Below are 23,591 nucleotides of genomic sequence, written 5' to 3' on the forward strand. Positions count from 1 at the left end.
TTCAAAGGAACTTCAACTAAACTTGACTCCTGTTAGATCCGAACTCTTTTTAATGACGCCATTATTTCGAATGTCATTTGTCTCGCACTTTATTTGTTTTTCACATATTTTTAATAAGCTTTTCATCATCATCATCATCATTATTCCATGGACATGAAAGTTTAATAAGCTTTTGCTATTAATTAATTATAAACCTACTCGTAGATCGCGTAATAGCTTAACCATAAAATCACGTTTTATACTTGGACAGTGGAGGGTCTTTACCCTGTAATTAAAAAACTGCTACCTTCCAAAGCCATCACAGTATAAACTTAACCATACTAATGTCCGGGTATGCGAATTCTACCTGTGGACGAGCATTACTAAGGCTAACTTGTAAATAAAATAAAATAAAATAAAAAACATCATTAATTTAAGAACAACTCAATTATAATTTATAATAGGTGTGAAATGACTAGCGAATTAACATATTAGAAATGATAGTATAACATCATCACACTAATCACACTATCACATCACACTTCACACTCTCACATCACATCACACTTACACACTTATATTATACCTTTATAATAGTTTACCAAAGTTTGTGTGTAAGTGTGAAAGTGTGTAAGTATGTCTGTTACTCTTTTACGCTACGGCTACTGAAGCGATTGGGCTGAAATTTGGAATGGAAATAGATTTTACTCTGGATTAAAACACATAGGCTACTTTTCATCCCGGAAAAATCCATGGTTCCCGCGGGATTTGTGAAAAACTGACTTCTACGCGGACGAAGTCGCAGGCGTCCGCTAGTTTCTAATATGTTTGTTGGTAAACAGTACACATAGATTATGGCTTTAGTAAGTTGATGTCTGAAATTTTCTTTGGTTAAGCCTTGATGTCAATGTTAGTTACGATCCACTTTATCATTGAGACATCTAGATAGATTTAGGATGAAAATCCCTTATGGGCCATCAATTTGTGTGTCTACTTTATCTATAAAAGTTTTACGTAGCAATCTATACCTATATTTTTACGTAGTTTTGGTTTGTAAGTAGATATATTTTTCTGTTTCTTGGTATATAATCGACTTGGGGACGCTCTAAGCTTGTTTCGTATGTAGGTATAAGGAGGTCACAAGGTTTTGATAAATGTAGACAACAAGGAGGATTCGAGTAGTCATAAATTGTGTTAAAAATAAATGTTGAGTTAGCCATTGACGGTCAATTATTCTCACGCTTCAGCAGCGCAAACGGCAGCGAAGACGTTTCATAAGTCGAACCGTCATGCACGCAGTGACCAATACACGATCAGCTAGAGTCGTGGGTGCTGCAGAAACGTGAGAATAATTGATCGTCAATGGCGTGCATTATCGAAGGTTTACTGTCAAGTGCTGCGTATAAGCTAGTGAGAACGAACAACGCTACTAATTGGGTGTTTGGCTACCATTGAATATAATATTGATTAATATAAGATTTTTGGGAAAATTAAATCACATTAACCAATTTTCTCATAAAAAGAAATATTGTCGGAATGTTTGCAAAATAAATAAGTATATAATTTTTCTAATAATAAATAAGTTATTAGAAAAAAAATATTTTTAGCATTCTCACACTTTAGCCACTTACAGTAACGTTTAGTTCAAACTCACCATATGGCAAATCCTATGATATGCGGGCGACGGGGGGAAAGACTGCAGACGGGTGTGAAATCGTGCGTGCGGGGAAGACAGGTGCATCAGTCATGGGTTTTTCATTCATCGCTACACGCCCCCGGCCCGCGCGGGCCATCGGGAGTGTTAAGTTGTCAAACTATAGTGGCTATCCCTAGTAAAAAGAGTCCGAAAATACCATCAATCTATTTTAAATGCAAAAGAATAATATTTCGTTTATTTCTGTTACTTTTATAAGCTCTGATGAAACTTTGACTATTTGTTTAAAAACCTCCTCCTTTTTTTGAAGTCAAATCAAATCAAATCAAATCAAAAATCATTAGCAATCAAGTCAATCAATCATTAGCAAGCAAATCGGTTAATAAGCTGTATCGCTTTCGAATCAATACACGGAAAGGACCTTAAATACAAACTGCTTTCATACGGATTACAATAAGAATCTTATTCTGTTGAAATTCGGTAATATAAGTCCAAATAGTTCAGGTTGCAAAAGGTCCTTTATCCTATTAAGAAAAAGAAACTTTCGTGATCAAGTATGTAATTAACTACGATTTTCTCTCAGCGGATTTGTTGAGCAGTAGGCATTTTGTGTCTTTATCGTCCTTTAACGTAACGTAATTTACGTGATTACCGAGGGCATTATTAGAAGCCTATTATTATTAACTAGCGGACACCCGCGACTTCGTCCGCGTGGAAATCAATGTAAACTTTCAAGCCCTATTTCACCACTTTAGAGTTTGAATTGTAGAATTTTTTGAATTCCATTATATTTCGTATTTATTTTATGATTTATGAAAAAAAATTTAAAACCGTAATTCAAAAAATGAAGGACTTTCTATACAAACTTTCAACCTATATTTAACCCTCTTCTTATTTTATTTTTGCAGTAAAGAGTATCCTATAACCTTCTCCGTATTATGGTCTTAAACCGTGCTAAGTTTCATTTGAATTCATTCAGTGGTTTCAGCGTGATGCCCGAATAACAAAAAAATACGGACAGACGAGCCAGACAGACATAAACTCGAAAAAAAATATTTTTAGCTTCAGTATCGATTATATAATGCCCCCAACAAAAAAATTCAAAATATCTTCAATGTACAGAATGTACAAAATGTACAGAATTCGTATTATAAGTATAGATTCTAGATGGCGCTGTAGTTTGTTATGCCACGGTAACGTTTGGTGTTACAAATGGTGTAAGTAAAATTTCAAATTGCGAATAAATGTATAGACTTTGACCAATTTTATTATAAGTATAGATGTAATTATTTTACACCTAGGTAAGGATTTCTGGGTTCAAAGCTTTTATCTATTCCCCGTTGGTTTGATAGACTCAAGATTTAGGAAACCAATAAAACACAAACAAATTTTATAAAGTTTCTTACCGAATTTGACTTTTCCAGCAAGCAACGTTTCAAAGAAAACGGCACTTTGACGAAAAGTCAACGGGTTGTCTTACATTTTTTTAGTTAGCTGTGTGAACTATACTTTTTTACATTGGCTTCAGCTATCCGTTTCAGTAAGCTAGGGGTCCGTTAGAAGGCACAATCATAGAAACACGTCAAAGCTACGTCTTCCAAGTCGGCTCGCCTTTTTTTTATTCTTTACAAGTTAGCCCTCGACTACAATCTCACCTGATGATAAGTGATGATGCAATCTAAGATGGAACGGAAAGATGGAGCTAACCCTTGTTAGGTGTAGGATGAAAATCCACAACCTTTCGGTTTCTACACGACATAGTACTGGAACGCTAAATCGCTTGACGGTACGACTTTGTCAGAGGGTGGTAACTAGCCACGGCCGAAACCTCCCACCAGCCAGACCTGGACCAATTAAGAAAATCGGCCCAGCTGGTAAATCCACCGCGCATACATACCACTGCGCCACGGAGGCCGGTCAATATCGTAACCTTCTTAAATTAGGATCCAAGTCAAATTCCAACGTCGAATAAAAAAATAACTTACAAAACTAGCACCTCTAACATATTTGAATAAAAAACAAGATGGAATTCAGTCATACAAAAACGTCCAAACGAAAAAGAAAATTATATGAAACTGTCACAAAAATTATTCCCGACAAGACAAATAACAGAGAGCGTTCCCAGTGACAAACGCATAAAGTTACCAAAACTCTATTCGTACGAAATAACCTCGTACGGAACCCGGCTCAATCATCCCAACAATTTACATGACAAATCGGGCCTATCTCAGCAGGCAAGCTCTGCCAAGACAATATTCCTACTCTTTTACTAAGATAATACTACATGATACCACGGCACGCCAGACAAATTGGCTCATTATTGTTTTTCATTTACGCGGAATCCCCTCTCGCAAAGTTTATAGCATCCGCTTTGGCAAATGGCTGTTCTTTGCCAAGGCGATGTTGTTCCTAATTTGTGGGATTGGCTCAACCGATAGTTGTCCCGCGGATAAGGGTTAATTGCGTTAATCTCTGAATTACCCCGTAGAAATATGAAGACGTTTTCAAACCCATCTTATTGACAACTTTATATAACGATTAACAATGCCTAAGGATCGATCGAGATCATATATATTATACCCTTAATATTAATTTGTGCTGATAAACAAATTTGTCTGTTTGTCTGTAACTATTGTTACAATGCCACGGTACTAAAAAAATCGGTATACTCGTTTTCGAAATACACAAAAACATAAGAATCGCTTGTATTTAAATAATTATAATTAAAGGACTTTGCTTACAAGAATAACATATAGCGGATCTTAAAGGATGAATCTTCCGGATCCGCAATCCGAATTGTAAACAGACAGACAAAAGCGACGGACGATTTAGTGTTATAATATTATATTATAAGACTTAAAAGTGATTACAAATTTATGAAAACTAATGTCGAACAAAGGTTATGATTCACAACACTTGTCAGAACAACTTAATTACCAAATCAAAGTGTAATCAAAATAATGGTAGAGAATGACCTTGAGTGGAGTCACGTACTTGTGAACGATGTGTGTAGGGTTAAAGGTACCTTTGACTGTATACAAACACTCCCCTTTTCCCCGCCTATCTTAAGTACGCCACGAGCATACTGAAGCCGTCCGTACCGTAAGTCGTTGCTACGCGGCGATAACAATTATGTACAGACATATTATAAATTATTATTATCTCCTATGTTTTTTACACCGAACAGCGTATCAAATAGGACATATTGTAACTTTATTAGTCGGTAGGTCGTAAGTTTTTACTCAGAGGTGGTTTGTTTAAAGGTACGCTTTTGAAAATTGTAGATTACAGTATATTATGATATAACTTCCAAGCCAACTCCCAAACTGATGAGGTCATTTCATACTGCCCCGGGTTATAACCCCAGAGTGAAGGGTTAAACTGCCCCAAATCTCCCAACAATGTTCTGTTTTCAGTAGAGTTCCGTGTTATCTTAATGTCAGTGAATTTGAAGTGTGGAGCGATACACCCATGAATTTATAATAGTACGGAAGGATAGGTTAATGACGGCGGAAATTGGTTTTCGGATTAGTTTAATTAAAATTTCAGTGCGGGTACATGCATATTAGTATGAACAATAATATTGCTTTAAATCTATCTATACAAGCTATTATAAACCGGCGATGCGGTTAAGTAACATATAATTATCAACTATATATTAAATCAAATGACTAAGGATTTGAAATTAAATGCTCAGCTCGGAATCGGGAAGTTTGTGGTGATACACTACGTCTTACAAAATGCCACTATGTCTCCAATAATTACCTTATTAAGCCTCATCATTGTCAGCACTTGGCCAGCGTGGTGGACTAATTGGCCTAACCCCTCCCGTTCTAAGAGGAGACTCGTGACAGTGAGCCGATTGATAATGATGGTGATATGGTACTTCTACCACAATAATGATTCATTTCACTGTAAAATATTGACTGAATTTTCACCATGTGAAAATGTTGTCAAGTAGGTCCAACTTGAAATTGCAGTCACGTTTGATACAGTTCGCTTCGGGTTATCTGAAGATGTGAAACATGGCAGACAACTAAATGAGGCATCGGTAGGAAAATATAACATAAAAGTGAACATAAAAATAATATTTTTAACCGACTAAAAAGGAAATTCGACTATTACTTCGTAGGTATTTTTTTTACAATTAGTTTTTTTTTTTTTCTGACAATTAACTAATGTTCCTCATGTATCGAATCTTTAGTAAATTATTGTCGATTTCTAACCAACTAACTAATGACCTATTTACTAATTTGTCTTTATTATCAATTGAAAAATGTCATCTACCACTCCACCAGTAGGCGCCGGATGACATTTGTTACATAGAATACATCGATCTCCTATTAAACAGTGGATGCACAATCAGCGACCAAAAAACGTCCCCAATCAATGAATGCCTAACGCAACTTCTTGGCACTCAATTCAAGTAATCGCATTTGCAAATTCAACCTTAAACTCAATTCTTAAGGTTGAAATTGCTCTGAATTTGTTTTAAGGAGTTTAGGTATAATTTTCTTTACCAATAATTCTAAAACTGTCAAAGCAAAATTGGCCAGTTTTTAAAAGAAATTTTTTACATGGTTGTGCGCCCTTTTATTATCAGAGGTTAATTATAGAATATCAATTTCGTTTATGTCAACTAGCATACGTCAAAGATAATGAATTACCCTAAAGATAAACCAATCAACAAATGTTATATTCTCACATAAAAAGCTTGTATTGTCCTCAAGTGTATTATAAGCTTAATCTTTTTAATTCAAGACTAAAGAAAAGTAGTAATACCAAACAACTTTTCATATAAATCTAACAAAATAAGAACTGACAAAGCCACAAAAGACGCTAAGCATGTGTGACAGTCCGAAGTATGTCCTTGCTACGTCACCGTAATACTCATAACTTCCTCAATATTATATACGTCATAACTAATAACACTTAGCAGAGAACTATAAACCTTATATGTTGGTGTTTAGGTCCTTTTTACAATGCTAGTGGTATGTAATCGGTGTAGCTTCTGAGGCATTAATATTTCTCTGCGTGTCTCCATTACTGGGGACGCGGGTAGGAAACTATTTTTCGGTTGTTACAATAAAAAAGTAGTGGGCGTAATATAGTGTGAAGGGACGTGACTAGAAATTTGCGAGGATGTTCGTTGTAAGTTTGGAAAGATCTCTAACCTTCATAAGTTAGTTGTATATCAATCTGGTTGTTAAGCCAATCGTTATTTGCTTATTACAAAAATAACTGTAGTTGTCACATACGATGACAAAACACATAGCTCATCATTATCAGCCACTTAGCAAAAATTAATGGCCCAGACCCCTCTTTCTTTTAGGAGAGGGGATAAAACTAATAACATTTTAAACAAAACTATTTTTTAAGTATTTAACGTAATTTTAAGATACAATAACACATTAACTTGTAATTTTATTTGAGTGTTTATAATAATTCTTTTCAACTAGCTACCACATTTTACTGTCATTTGCCTAATATAATTTTATTTTGTTACAGATAAGGACATTAGATTTGGCACTCGTATCAATATATCGGGGAGGAGTAGAGCTGGCGTCAGTAAGCCAATACTCTGGCTCGCCCTACAACACTACCGACAGGTAGGTATCGACTACCGACTTATATTGCTTAAGAGTTTGTTTGTTTGAATGAACGCGCTTTTCTCAAGAACCACTGGTCCGATTTGAAAAATTCTTTCCGTGTTAGATAGTCCATTTATCGAGGAAAGCTATAGGCTATATATTATCCCCGTATTCCTACGGAAACGAGAATCACGCGGGTGAAACCGCGCGGCGTCAGTTAGTGTATTGATATTCCTTACATTTCATACCTTTATCAGGAAAGCGCATAAAAATCAGTTTTAGAAATCCTCTGTTTTTTTCAAAAGTAATTGTTTTTTTTCATTGACTAACTGCATACTCAAATCCTGAAAAATCACAAAATAATTATTCGACTTACAATCTGATAAGATATTAACACAAATAACACAAAGTTCTAAAAAACCAACCCGTTATTTGAATTCCGGATGAACAACTAAAACCAATAACTTTCATTCCAAATTCCAATTTCATTTGAACATCCATTCTTTCTCCCAACTTCATTTAACAACCTAACAGAAATAACTTCTCTCATTTTCTGTTCTTACCTTCTTTGTATTAACTGGATTGCGTTCGTTAATAGAAAAAGAATACAAACTCAATAAAACTCGGCGCTCACTAATGTCTATTCAATCTTTTCGCGAAGTATTTTCGGTAGAAAATAGTTTGGAAACAACAAAGGCAATAACTGCTTCAGTGGTGCTAAAAGTAGGAAAGTTCTTGCGAAGAGTGTAAGGAACACGCACAAGTTTTTTTTATATGCTACAAGATAAAAGCTGATAGCGATTTTGTAGTTTATATGATTACGTCATAAGCTGTTACAGTGTAAAGTGTTTTAGAAAAATATCGTGAGATGAAGTTTAATATTGTAGCTACAAATCTATTAATAATTACACCACTCGTTAGCTAAAATATTATGTATACGTGTTAAAGATAGGTACACATAAATCAGACTAACTTGTATTTAACACAGCCTCATTTCAGTTTTATACAATTTTTAAAACCTACACAATACAAGTACCTTTTTTTATTCTTAACAAGTTGGCCCTTGACTACAATCTTACCTGATGGTAAGTGATGATGCAGTCTAAGATGGAAGCGGGCTAACTTGTTAGGAGTAGGATAAAATCCACACTCCTTTTCGGTTTCTACGCAACATCGTACCGGAACGCTACATCGCTTGGCGGTACGTCTTTGTCGGTAGTGTGGTAACTAGCTACGGCCGAAGCCTCCCACCAGCAAAAAAAAACATGGTATCTCCACACATGCATTTTTCATAAGTACAATCTTGTATGAGTGCAATAAGAACACTATTACTACAAAATCATAAAAATATATAAATTAATAACGATTATTACAAGCACGTTTTGGGTGCCTGGCGCAGAAATTCTTCATACGACCTTCCATTATAACCTGTATCATATAAAATACATCGCTTAGTTAATGATTAATCTACACACACCTCCAACCTTTGAAAGGATGGTAAATACTCAGAATACAGAAAACCACCAGAAGCCACGTTTAGATGTCATTCTATAGTGCGCAGTGTGTCCAAAAATTGTACACAACAGCCTGCACTCGTCGCAATTCTCACCCGCGTAATGTTGCTAGTACATGAGGCTGTTAAATTTTTCCCTATTTTGTGGTAAAAATTTATAATGTTAAAAGGAAAACAATAAGTGTACAGTTCATCACATTAAATGTTAACTTGTATGGTAAATAATAAAAACAGTGGGACCGGTTTTCTAGTGATTGCTAAGAGTCAGCAAGAAAATGAACTCTAAAAAATTTAAGACAAGGACAAATAAATAATAGATATAATAAGACGGTTATTATAAAACTTATCAACTAACAAACTAAAGAAATACATATTTACAATAATAATTTTATATATTCCATATAATTATATTATATTATTATTATAAATATGTATTTCAATCGCGTGCACAGTTATTATTATCTCGTCTTATTTCTCTAATTTTTATGTCTCTTAAAATTCAAGTATAAATAAGGCCATTTAATTGGTTTAATATGTTTTAAGAAACGCCATTGTTATTTGTAAAATTTTAAAGCTTTAAGATTATTTTACACTTTCTTTATCTGCGCTGATTACCACAATTTTATTTCAACTTAATTGCCGGAACCTATGCCTACCTATTTAGTTGATTAATATTTTACATAAATAATAAATCCTTGAATTGAAATTAAAAGTAGGGAAAATCAAAACAATTACATTGGCAACACTTACAAAATGAAGTCATCGGTTTCTATGACAACTAAATTCACGTAAAAATTATTCATTATTTTAACATAAGAATATTTATTTGTGCTACTTAAACGTGAAATGTGATCCTATCCAGTTTCTTTTTTTTACCAACGGCATTTTTACACGAAGGAATAGCACAAGACGGCTTAATTTAATTAAATTTGTCACCTGTATAGCACATCAAACAACACGACAAACACAGAGTGAGTAATCGTAAAATGTGTAGTTTAAATGGCTTCACTTCTTTGCGCTATCACTCCTTCTGGTGGTTTTCTGTATTCTGAGGGTAAATAATGGTACTTAAGTAGCTATTATGACGTATTCGCTAAAAAAGGATTTTCTAGAAATGTACCTATAAAGTAACCTAAGGCTAATAATCCTACACTGATTTTCTCGCAAACGAAACTGCGGGCGTCTACTTAAACAAACCACGAAAACTATATTCCGCTAACTCTTGTACATTAGACCACAGCAACTTGGGAGGCAAGAAGATTAGTCTGGAACCAAATTAAACCCACCAAGAGTTCGCGGAAAGATCGCGATCCGTATAATTAAATTTCCCTAAAGTGCCTGATTCGTACGTAGCGCCACGCACTGGCACCGTCGTGTGAACGCGCCTTAACACTTACATTTGTAAATTCAATTTGCCCCTCCGTGAGGCTAATGTGAAAGCTTCGTTAGTGAAGGAGATTTTATAAGAAAACTTTTACTGAATTCGTGTTGAATTAAATAAGCCCTACAAAGGTCTCTACGTAGATATTGGCACAGTATTTTATTTGTTTTTTAGTTACCTTTTTTACGCGAACAGTAATAAAGTAGCCTTAATTTTATTTCCAAATTTTCAATACTTACTTAAAATTAACTTAAGGTCGCTGCATGTTATTTGTAAATTAGTTATTTGTTTTGCAAAGCTGCAAAATTATTTATTGCCACGAGTCATAATCATCGCAAATATGACCCTATTTCAACGGTTACTACAGGCAGACCTCCCTCTTTATAAGAGAGGAGATATGGAGCAAAGACCCACCACACTGCTACAAATTGGGTTATCGGGCGTAGAGTGATAATGTTTATTTAACGATCACTATCAGATGATAATGATGACTGGGGTGTAACACAACCAACTTCCAAACTCCGGGCTAAGAATTTATCTGAAAATTTTATAGAAGAAAGGAAGACCTAATATCTCATAGTATTGGTCAGGATTTGAACCCAAGTCCATGAGATACCACATAGTCCAAACCAGAGGTTCCCAAACTTATTTTTCTCATAGACCACTTTCTAATTTAACTGGTTCCGGTGGACCCCTTTGCTAAGTTTATATCCAAAAAATGTGATTAAATTGTATTTATTGACTTATGTAAAATTTTCGTTGCAGCTAAATCAATAGCCACCCCGAAACAACAGTTAAAATGAATATACTGAGAATTGATTACTTAGTTAATGAATTAATTGATTGTGTATGTTATTTCAGTTATTTCAGCCAACTTTAATTTTTGATATCTAAAGCTTTATTCACAGCATAAGGAAGCAATCAATTGATATTTTTTTTATTTAGAAAACTCCCCATTCGGTATGAAACCAGATACATTTTGGTGGACCCCCGCTTACGAATCGTGAACCCCCATTTTTATGTCAAGTCAATATAGACCACCACCGAGTCTTCCATAGACCTCTGGGGGTCTAACTGGACCACTTTGGGAATCTATGGTCTAGACACTGCTTGCCCTAAAAACCGATTTTAGCTATCCATGAGCAGGATAAATGGCCTGACCATCTAGCCGGTCAGGATTGAAACGTATGACCTAGATAAAATAGCTACATCTTGTTAGAAAGCAATGCAAAATCGCGTGCCACGGACGCGGTCAGTGCACTCGAGTAGAATCGAATCCCATTAGTCAAAGCGATTGTTTGTGCTGCAATGTATTGCATTTATGTGTAAAGGGAATAAAAATGTTTATTTTCTGAATATTGGTACATTTAACTCATTTTTTCATCATTATCTATGTCTATTTTAAGAGTCTACTATAGGTCTAGCCCCCCTAGCAACACTTGGCACACCGATTCTCTTTGTACGATCGCTAACGCTTCGAAAACTAGTAGAAAACTAGTAGGTAGCAATCGTAGAAAGAGAGTCGACGTTCCACTTGGCTAGGGGGGCAGGTCTGGCTGGTGGGAGGTTTCTACCGTGGCTAGTTTAGTTACCACCCAACCGACAAAGACGTACCGCCGAGCCATTAAGCGTTCCAATGTGATGTGTAGACACCGAAAGAAGTGTAGATTTTTATCCTCCTCGTAACAAGTTAGCCGGCTTCCATCTTAGATGGCATCATCACTTGTGTGATGATTTAAGATGATGGTGAGATTGGAGTCAAGGGCTAACTTAACTTAAAGAATAAAAAAGACAGCACATGTATTAAAAGTAGTATATGTATTATTGTATATTATTTATGTATTTAGGAATATGTATTTAAATTACTTAACTTTGTCTTATTTTTTGTGTGAGTTTAACTGAATCTGTGCTTACGTTTTTCTCTTAAACAGTGGTTGTCTGAAAGAGATCACTCTTTAGCGATAAGACCGCCATTTGTACTTGTTATTATAAGTTATTGTTGTTTTTGTTTTTAATGTACAATAAGTATATTTCTTCTTCTTCTTCTACATATTTATGTAATCTGTGTAAATGTATATTTTTTCCCACAGACAGGTGAACCTCAAAATCAGCCCACAGTTGCGTGGGTGCTTCAACTGGAGCATCTACCCTCAGAGCGAGCTGGTGGTGTTCTCCAGGGTCAGTGACCCAGCGGTGGACCTGGAGACCACGCCGCCGGATGGGCCATGGCTGGAGGCTACTGCGGCGGCGGTGCCTTGGAGCCTCGGCGTCGATATCGCGATATGGAACGCCGTTGGTACGTAAGACCCCGATTGGATTTTTTTTTTTTTCACTCGCAACAATGAAACCCACGAATTTCTTGAAATGCCAACTGTCTGTGAGGAAATCAGTAACAACTGCAAAAAGCATAAACAAAGGCTAACGCGACATCCCAATCGCCTCGCTAGCTCATTGGTAGCTCATTGGTAGCGCCGCGAATCAAACGCCTGAAGCGAGCTGACGTGCTCAATAACTAGGTGATGGCAAAGCTATGGCTCCCCTGTCAGAAACCGCCCTAAAGTCTCACAACTCACCTGCTTAAAGTCTAACGACTGATCGCAGATCCAAAGAGAAAAAAAAAAATATTATTATTGATTTACACGGAGCTACGCGGGTGAAAATGTGTAGGGTCCGCTAGCATTAAATAAATACAAAAATAATTATCGCAAATGTTGGAAGTTTACACCGCATTAACGTATAGACTTTTACATGTAAACAATAAACTCAAAGTAAACAACAATTTTGTTTGTTACGTATTCAAACATTAAACATTTCTGTGTTTATTGTCTCGGTTGAGAGGCGAGACCGTGTTTACTTTCAGCCATTTGACCTAATTTCTGAGAACACTCAAAGACGTATCCAATTATTCCATTTCTGGTAGGTATATAGATTGTTTATTGCTTCAAATATGTTTTGGCGCTGTTTAATTAGATACATCTTTGAGGTTTCTACTGTACTTCGTCACAACACTTATACAATGGAATTTCAATAGGGTACTTGCCTCATAATAAATTTAACATAAACAATATTATTTTCGCATAGTAAGGGTACGAAATTTATTGATATTGACTAATAAAAGTATGTATTTTTAAAATTTTTCAAACGTCAAAAACTCTGTAGTCCATTTTGTGACGTCACAATGTTTCTTGATGTACCTACAAAACGTAAAAATGTAGCGTCAAACTAATTGGTATATAATATTTTTGTCTCAAAAAATATATAAAAAAAAAATTATCAAAAAAAAATCTAGTAGAACGATAATGTATTAAGACATTTAAAAAAGTGGTAACTAGCCTATTATCTATCAATTTTAAATAGTAAATGGTGGTTGGGTGGGATTGTGGTGTTTTAGCAAGATTCGCCGTTAGCAAGATGAGGACACCTGGATACAATATGCCTGTGTAATCGACCTTAATGTTCTCTTGCATACATTTTAATTTCATCTCCACGATAATTCTCGACATTGACAATATCATGAAATCTCGTTAACATTAATTGTCGTACATTTTCCATGACTACACGAAATTAATCCTACTAATATTATAAACGCGAAAGTTTGTATGGATGTTTTTTACTCTTTAACACCGCTACTACTGGAGCGATTTGGCTGAAATTTGGAATGGAAATAGATTTTACTCTGGATTGACACATAGGATACTTTTATCCCGAAATAATCCATGGTTTCTCGAGATTTGCGAAAACTTATGATTTTGATGATATGAATGTTTGTTACTCTTTCACGCCTCGACTACTGTACCGAATTAGCTAAAAAATTGGTATTCAGATATATTATAGGCTGGACTAACACATAGGCTACTTTTTATCCCGGAAAAATCCATGGTTCCCGAGGGATTTGTGAAAAACTAAATTCCACGCGGACGAAGTCGCGGGAGTCCTCTAGTATTATTAAATTAAATTAGTAGTCAGTTAAATAAATTACTTTATATTAAATTATTTTATTTGATATGAGTCAACTACCCTATTATGAAGCTAGTTTGCTTACAATCCTAACACCTGAGGGACTCCCCAGGACGATGACCATAATGTTACAAATATTGTTACAATGTGTATTGTTACAGGTTGGGCTGGATGGGGGGAGTGGGGGGTATGCAGCACCACCTGCGGCGGGGGGAGGCAGACGAGACGGAGGTACTGCTCCAGAGCCTCGTGCGAGGGGTACGGGGAACAGGCCCGCTCTTGTAACTCCTTCGACTGCGAAGGTTAGTCTTCATACCATTCCATCTTCCATAAAGGGTCTTCCCAGAACAGCAACCGTGGACGGTGGTAGCGGTGGATAAAAAAAATGATAGCCTTCGTGGCCTCCGTGGCATGCGCGGTGGATTTACAAGACAGAGGTCCTGGGTTCGATCCCCGGCTGGGCCCATTGAGTTTTCTTTATCGGTCCAGGTTTGGCTGGTGGGAGGCTTCGGCCGTGGCTAGTTGCCACTCTAACGGTAAAGACGAACCACCAAGCGATTTAGCGTTCCGGTACGATGTCGTGTAGAAACCGAAAGGAGTGTGGATTTTCAAGCCCACTTCCATCTTAGACTGCATCATCATTTACCATCAGGTGAGGTTGTAGTCAAGGGCTAACTTGTAAAGAATAAAAAAAAAAAAAAAACAAAACAGATTTTCACGGGCGTCCGCTAGTCTTTCATCAAAAGGTTATTTCTATTCTTTACAAGTTAGCCCTTGACTACAATCTCACCTGATGATAGGTAAGTGATGATGCAATAAAAAAATCTTAAGATGAAAACGGGCTAACATGTTAGGAGGATGAAAATCCATACCCATTTCAGTTTCTACGCGACATTGTACCGGAAAGCTAAATCGCTTGGTGGATCGTCTTTGCCGTTAGGGTGGTAACTAGCCACGGCCGAAGCCTCCCACCAGCCTGACTTGGACCAATTAAGAGAACCCAACTGCCGAGCCCAGCCGGGGATCGAACCCAGGACCTCTGTTCTGTAAATTACCGCGCGTACCACTGCGCCACGGAGCGTCGGAGGACGTCAAAGCGGTTAATTTTTTTTATAATAATTGGCGTGATATTGTCTTTGGATATATAACTAATGCTCATTGCTTAAACTATGCGACTTCAGACTATGGTCCTAGGTTCGTGTCCTGCTTAAACCGGAGTACAAAATATTGAGATTTCTATACTCCAAGTAATTACTAATGGACCATGTAGTTAGAAGAAAAAAAGGGATGTCCTTAGATAAATTATACGCGGACCGCAAGTGACACGCTTAAACTATGCTAATTAGCAAACCTGAGCTCAGTCGCCGCACTGTCATCGCGCCGTTGACATCGCCGCTGAAATAATTTTAGTGTTTCCGCAGCGTCCCAGTTGTAAACATCGAATGTGGTCTATGTAACCTATCTACCTCTTTTTTCTTATATCGTGATTGCCAATAGGAATATTTCGTCGTCGTCGTTATCAACCCATATACGGCTCACTGCTGATCTCGAATCTCCTCTCAGAATGAAAGGGGTTAGGCCAAATAGTCCACCACGCTAGCCCAATGCGGATTGGCAGACGTCACACACGCAGAGAATTAAGAAATTCTCTGGTGTGCAGGTTTCCTCACGATATTATGAGCATATTGTGTTGTGTGGCGTAATGCTGTAATAAAGATTTTTTTCTTTCTTCTTTTTCTTTCTCACGATGTTTTCCTTCACCGTTTGAGACACGTGATATTTAATTTCTTAAAATGCACACAACTGAAAAGTTGGAGGTGCATGCCCCGGACCTGATTCGAACCCACACCCTCCAGAATCGGAGGCAGAGGTCATATCCACTGGGCTATCACGGCTCATAACGGCTTAGGAATATTTACCCATAGGAAATTACCAATACTCCAAGAAATTACCAAGTTGAGACATAAACACAGCAAAGCCGCTTGAGGACAGAAATCAAATAGTTATTAAGTCTTCAAAGCATGTCTTGGTAATTGAAAAAGTTTCTTGTTCTAAAATCGATTTTCAATACCGTCGCAAATACCCGTGGAAAAGAAATTTCCAATTTACTTAGGTAGTTGGTAATTGATTGGATTATTATTTATTATTGATTCAGTTGTATTGTTTGTTTCGTTAATTGATATTAATTATATAAAAGATTATTATGTAAAATGAGTAAAATATCTGCCCGATCAAACAGACAGACAAGACAGACAAAAATTAAAAAGCTTGTTTGTGTTTAATATCCAGTAAATAACTTTAAACACTTGATCGAACAGTTTTTTGTACACGATCAGACGCTTCAATTTCATTTATTTAAACATATTATGTAATCATTACGATTCGGAGGAAGTAGGTTTAAATCCAGTCTGGGGCATGCACCTCAAACTTTTCAGTTGTGCATTTTAAGAAAATAAATATCACGTGTCTCAAACGGTGAAGGAAAAAAAGAGTGAGGAAACCTGCATACTCACCTAAAAATTTTCTTAATGTTGTGTGTGAAGCCTGCCAATCCGCATTGGGCCAGCGTCGTGCCGAATATGGGTTTTTACCTCAGACCAATAGGAACAGCTACACTAGAAGTTACCCCTCTGTCAATAGTAATGATTACGATCTTACGTCTGTAGAATCGATGTTCCATTGTGTTAAAATTACACGTGTGTGTTTTACTATTTAAATTTATAGTTGTATGTAGTACAAGGACACAGGATACAGGTTAAATAATTTCCATTTGTGTAAGTTTACCTTGTCCCTGTTTAAAAAACAGACAATTTTGTTAGTGAATTTGAGTGAGTACAAGTCCAAAGGTAATTGGTCTGAGGCGGTTAATAATAATGTATAACTTTGATGATTTATTTTTGAAACTATTTTCTGTTTAGGAACAATAAATCCGCTCGCCCCAGGCGCGAGGCGCAACTTCCACCCCGCCCAGGCACGCTGGGGCCCGGTGCCTGACAGGCCTCACGCTTTCAGCCTGAGGCCCAACTCATACATATGGATCGCATCCTCAGAACTGTTTGCCGCTGGGAAGACATTTCCTCGGGAGTTCACGCTTTTTATTTCTCTAAGACTAAGACCAGAGGTATGTATAAAATCTATAACCTTCTTTTTATATGTAAGCTAGTAAATACTCTGTTTGTCGCCGAAAGCTTTTTAGCAATTGGTTGGTTGCGTAACTGTCAAAGAGTAGTTTGACTTGGGTCTGCTAATAATATAGTCTGTCTGTCTCTTTAACATTTCACGCCTAAACTGTTGAACCGATTTAGATTTGTAGTTTTCACGGAAAATAACAAATACGTATAGAGTAAGTGGATCATTGTCAACAATCAATAAAAACTGCTGTAACGGACGAAACAAAACACAGAAATATTCGGCGAAAATGAGCTCTTCGGGACGTATATCGTTGCAAGGGATGTTGACCGTTGGGTAATTCGTAACGAACTGGGTTTATTCAAAAATCTGTCAAAACTGACAGTTGTCAGTTGCCCTTGAACGTTATACGTTCCGTTATATGCCCGGTCAGTTTATTTTACTAAAACATTTACAAATAAAATATACAATTGCGTCGCTTACAACTGCTTCTATTGTTTATTCAAATATTAAGTTTCTAGATCATTTAGTAATTATAAGTAAGTTTTCTCCATATACTTTTCAGTTGTGTGCATTTGAAAAAATTAAATATCACGTGTCTCAGACAGTGAAGGAAAAACATCGTGAGGAAACCTGAGAATTTTCTTTATTCTCACCGTGTGGTGAAGTCTGACAATCCGCATTGGGCCAGCCTAACCTTGCATTCTGAGAGGAGACTCGTGCTCAACTTTGAGCTGTATATGGGTTGTTTTGATGATGATATCCTTTTCTTGAAATTTCAATCAGTATTACGGTTTCAGTCATTATGGATCTTATCATGGATGGAGTCATCTATATAGCTATTTTGTAATGATATCATTTTGGATCTCATCATAGATGGAGTCATCTATATCGCTATTTTGTAATCATTTCATTATAGATCTCATCATCGATGGAGTCATCTATATAGCTATTTTGTAATGATTTAATTATGGATCTCATCATTGATGGAGTCATCTATATCGCTATTTTGTAATGATTTAATTATGGATCTCATCATAGATGGAGTCATCTATAGCGCTATTTTGTAATAATTTCATTATAGATCTCATCATCGATGGAGTCATCTATATAGCTATTTTGTAATGATTTAATTATGGATCTCATCATTGATGGAGTCATCTATATCGCTATTTTGTAATGATTTAATTATGGATCTCATCATTGATGGAGTCATCTATATCGCTATTTTGTAATAATTTCATTATAGATCTCATCATCGATGGAGTCATCTATATAGCTATTTTGTAATGATTTAATTATGGATCTCATCATTGATGGAGTCATCTATATCGCTATTTTGTAATAATTTCATTATAGATCTCATCATCGATGGAGTCATCTATATAGCTATTTTGTAATGATTTAATTATGGATCTCATCATTGATGGAGTCATCTATATCGCTATTTTGTAATGATTTAATTATGGATCTCATTATTGATGGAGTCATCTATATCGCTATTTTGTAATGATTTAATTATGGATCTCATCATTGATGGAGTCATCTATATCGCTATTTTGTAATAATTTCATTATAGATCTCATCATCGATGGAGTCATCTATATAGCTATTTTGTAATGATTTAATTATGGATCTCATCATTGATGGAGTCATCTATATCGCTATTTTGTAATAATTTCATTATAGATCTCATCATCGATGGAGTCATCTATATCGCTATTTTGTAATGATTTAATTATGGATCTCATTATTGATGGAGTCATCTATATCGCTATTTTGTAATGATTTAATTATGGATCTCATCATTGATGGAGTCATCTATATCGCTATTTTGTAATGATTTAATTATGGATCTCATCATTGATGGAGTTATCTATAGCGCTAATTTGTAATGATTTAATTATGGATCTCATTATTGATGGAGTCATCTATATCGCTATTTTGTAATGATTTAATTATGGATCTCATCATTGATGGAGTCATCTATATCGCTATTTTGTAATGATTTAATTATGGATCTCATCATTGATGGAGTCATCTATATCGCTACTTTGTAATGATTTCATTATGGTTCTCATCATGGATGGAGTTATCTATAGCGCTAATTTGTAATGATTTAATTATGGATCTCATCATTGATGGAGTTATCTATAGCGCTAATTTGTAATGATTTAATTATGGATCTCATTATTGATGGAGTCATCTATATCGCTATTTTGTAATGATTTAATTATGGATCTCATCATTGATGGAGTCATCTATATCGCTATTTTGTAATGATTTAATTATGGATCTCATCATTGATGGAGTCATCTACACTATGCACAAAAATTAAGGGAGCAGAAAAAAAATCCAAATTTTTGGGGGATTTTCAACAGGCTGTAACTTATACAAAAATGGTCGTACAGCAAAAAAATAAAAAGCAAATTGTAGCTCTAAGTGTTTAGTTTTTGGATCTGAGTTTGAAAATTTTTTTTTGAAAATATTTTTCGAGTAATGATAAGAAAACCACTGAAAAAAAAATTTTCGAAATTTTTTTGGTTTTTTTTTTAATCTACGGACGTGGGAAAAATTTTTTCGACTCAACCTCCATATGGACCGGATAGCTTGTTTATTCAGATTTAATTTCGTTTTTTTTAAATCTCGATACGAGCATTTTTCGCTGAGATATCGATGTTTGAATGGAAAAAGATCATTTTGTCTTTGATTACCAATATCTCAGCAACCAATGATTGCACAGAAATTTTGAGGTTGGTTTCAAAAACTTGAATAAACTCTCTACAAGGATTGGCAATTGAATTTTGAAAAAAAAAATTTTTTTTCAATCATTACATGAATTTGAAAAAGCATCCAAAAAAGGGCTTTTTGTCGTTTTTTGGAAAATCAAGCGCCCAATCAAAAATATTGCGGAAACCACTGACGTTAAGTGTGCTTTTTACTGTTCAATATACCCACAAAAACCCTACAAAGTTTCAATTCAATCCAGCCAACCGTTTTTTTTTCCCACTTGATCGAATTTTTGAAAAAATTAAAGGAGCAAGAATTTCGCTCTGAAAATGTCATAATTTACGCTTTTGTGCTTGCGCACGTGTATGTGTGTGTTCCACAGTATTTTGTGACTCCAAACTCACTCTCCGAAGATGTATGTGTGTGTGTGTGTGTGTGTGTGGAAGTGACGAACCACAGGGTCTCAATCTCTGATAAAACTACACACATACACGTGCGCAAGCACAAAAGCGTAAATTATGACATTTTCAGAACGAAATTCTTGCTCCTTTAATTTTTTCAAAAATTCGATCAAGTGGGAAAAAAAAACGGTTGGCTGGATTGAATTGAAACTTTGTAGGGTTTTTGTGGGTATATTGAACAGTAAAAGGCATACTTAACGTCAGTGGTTTCCGCAATATTTTTGATTGGGCGCTTGATTTTCCAAAAAACGACAAAAAGCCCTTTTTTGGATGCTTTTTCAAATTTATGTAATGATTGAAAAAAAAATTTTTTTCAAAATTCAATTGCTAATCCTTGTAGAAAATTTATTCAAGTTTTTGAAACCAACCTCAAAATTTCTGTGCGATCATTGGTTGCTGAGATATTGGTAATCAAAGACATAATGATCTTTTTCCATTCAAACATCAATATCTCAGCGAGAAATGCTCGTATCGAGATTAAAAAAAAACGAAATTAAATCTGAATAAACAAGCTATCCGGTTCATATAGAGGTTGAGTCGAAAAAATTTTTTCCACGTCCGTAGATTAAAAAAAAAACCAAAAAAATTTCGAAATTTTTTTTTTCAGTGGTTTTCTTATGATTACTCGAAAAATATTTTCAAAAAAAAATTTTCAAACTCAGATCCAAAAACTAAACACTTAGAGCTACAATTTGCTTTTTATTTTTTTGCTGTACGACCATTTTTGTATAAGTTACAGCCTGTTGAAAATCCCCCAAAAATTTGGATTTTTTTTCTGCTCCCTTAATTTTTGTGCATAGTATATATCGCTACTTTGTAATGATTTCATTATGGTTCTCATCATGGATGGAGTTATCTATAGCGCTAATTTGTAATGAAATCATTATGGATCTCATCATGGATGAAGTCATCTATAGCGCTATTTTGCAATGATTTTATAATGATTGTTACAAACTCATAAAAATAATAAAAAAATATTTTTTCTCTCTGTTAACCTGCTGAGGGAAAACACAGCTATTTAGGACATAAAAACAGAAAACCTTGTTGTCATTATACTAAGTAATTTTTTTTTAATAAAATTCCATTTTTCCAGTGAAATTTTGTTTGCGTGCAAAAACTTGTAGAGTCCCTGAATCGCGATACGCTCCAAAAATTTAACGTTCCCCGAAAAATTCTGTGCCGTAATTTATTTTAATTAGAGCAATGTAAGTGTAAAGAATTTCCGACGTTACGCCTAATAAAATTTTGTATTATCCAGTAGGTAAGGTTTCATATTACAAAAAATATTTAACACCACCCCGTGTTATAAAATTATATATTTACCTGTATTTTTACTAAATTACCGAAAAATACAATTTTAGTATGTAACTGTGACCCAAATACATGTATGGTCATCAAATTAACCCGCATACGATGTACTCAGTCTTTGTTTTAAAAACAAAAATATTACCTACTCTTTTTTCTTATTTCCTATATTGCTTTGTCATCGAAAAATTCAAGTCACTCGAATCAAACATTGCAAGGAAATGTGGCACATAAATTTACGGTGATATTATGTTTTATTTCATATGGGTCACCAAAGTTACTCGTATATTGTGTTGCGCGAGTATATATAAGTAATAATAATAATATAGCCTTTTATTTCCTTATCGAATATTACAATCTAAATATAATATAGAATAATTATTACAAGCAGGTACCTATTACATAATGTGCATGCATGAAGTTACAAAAACTTTTTACAATTGATAGAAGTTACGATTACATATTACTCGTAAATAATGACATATTATATAAACTTGTACCTACATAAAAACATAAAAATAAGATTTTTTTTTTTTGATTCAATATGGACCCCACTACGAGTATATAAGTATTGCATAGAAATACGCGTCGTTACTTATACACTATCACGAATCCATGCGACAAAGCTACCCATACCCGACGAGTAACCCTCTTTAAATTACACATTCTGGAACAAAATCATCTCAAGCATGCGTCAAAGAGATTTATCTCGTGAAGAGAAAGACAGTAAGCTAAGAACGGTGAAATCGTAAATATCGCTAATTTCGTTGCGGTGGGACGAAAACCTCTCAAGCGATATTTTGTAGATTTGATTCAAATAGTCAATCGCGCATCCTAGACCTACTTGAATAGTAAGTGTTCATCATTAACAGCCGATGAATGTCCATTGCTGTACATAGGCCTCTTGCAAACAAAACGGTATTGAGCCGCCAGCATCCAGGGGTTCGTTGCAACCCGCTTGATGTCCTCAGTCCACCTTGTGGGAGTCTACTGCCCTTTCCGGTGCGTGGTCACCATGCCAGTACCTTGGGATCTCAGTCATGTCCATGGGCTTTTTGAACTATATTTATCCATTGCCACTTCAGCTTCGCGACTGGCTGAGCTATGTCAGTGACTTTGGTTCTTCTGTGGATCTCCTCATTTCTGATGCGATTTTGCAGAGAAACTCCAAAAATAGCTCCATTGCCCGCTGAGTGACTTTGAACCTGCTTAAACCGTTAGTGACGACGTTATAAAAGGAGAATTACATGTCTTTGTTATTTCCAGAGCGGAGGATACGGCCAAGGGACGCTATTCTCTCTTCGCTCCCGACGTCGGACGGGATCCTTCCTGTCTCTAGAACTGGCTGGAAGAGGTGCAGCCAGGCTGGTGCATGCGGGCGCTGGCTCCTCGAGATCAATCTACCTAGCTGTGCCGTTGTACGACTTTAGGTGGCATCATATTGCTATTAGGTGAGTCTTAATATGTGTAATGTATCCCTCAATTTAAATATTTTCCAGGACCATGGGAAACACATTTAGATTGAAGACACAGATTAACACAGATAGGGTATAGATTATGGGTTTCTCCAGCTTCACCACGCTGCTTGTAAAGACTCATTCTGGATTATTCTTTATTCTGTGATTGAAGATTAGAATTTTCATGGCTGCGATGATATTCCATCAAGTCCATCGAATAACACGGTGACACTCAAGCAAAAGGATATTGCTATAGCAATAGGGTCGCCACGAAGTGTTTGGCGACATGGGAAATGATTTCTTGTGATATCCCGTATAAAATATGAAAAAAGTACGGAAAAATTCCTTGACATCTGCTACCTTCCGAAACAACCATGGTCCAAATTTGGCTATCGCACTTATTTACATAAGTACGTATGGACTACCATAAGTGT

General features: G+C 35.7%; 1 protein-coding gene across 1 annotated transcript in view; it reads left to right on the top strand.

The window, feature by feature from the left end:
* LOC112046295 (uncharacterized) overlaps positions 1-23,591 on the top strand; it is a 61,277-nt gene that overhangs the window by 31,175 nt on the left and 6,511 nt on the right. Inside the window, exons 3-7 of the mRNA XM_024082895.2 lie at positions 7,142-7,242; positions 12,209-12,414; positions 14,237-14,377; positions 16,994-17,196; positions 22,967-23,151. Of these exons, the coding sequence (XP_023938663.2) occupies positions 7,142-7,242; positions 12,209-12,414; positions 14,237-14,377; positions 16,994-17,196; positions 22,967-23,151 (836 nt within the window). The remainder of the gene's footprint in view (positions 1-7,141; positions 7,243-12,208; positions 12,415-14,236; positions 14,378-16,993; positions 17,197-22,966; positions 23,152-23,591) is intronic.

This window comes from Bicyclus anynana, chromosome 13, assembly GCF_947172395.1.
Source record: "Bicyclus anynana chromosome 13, ilBicAnyn1.1, whole genome shotgun sequence".
Taxonomy (NCBI): domain Eukaryota; kingdom Metazoa; phylum Arthropoda; class Insecta; order Lepidoptera; family Nymphalidae; genus Bicyclus; species Bicyclus anynana.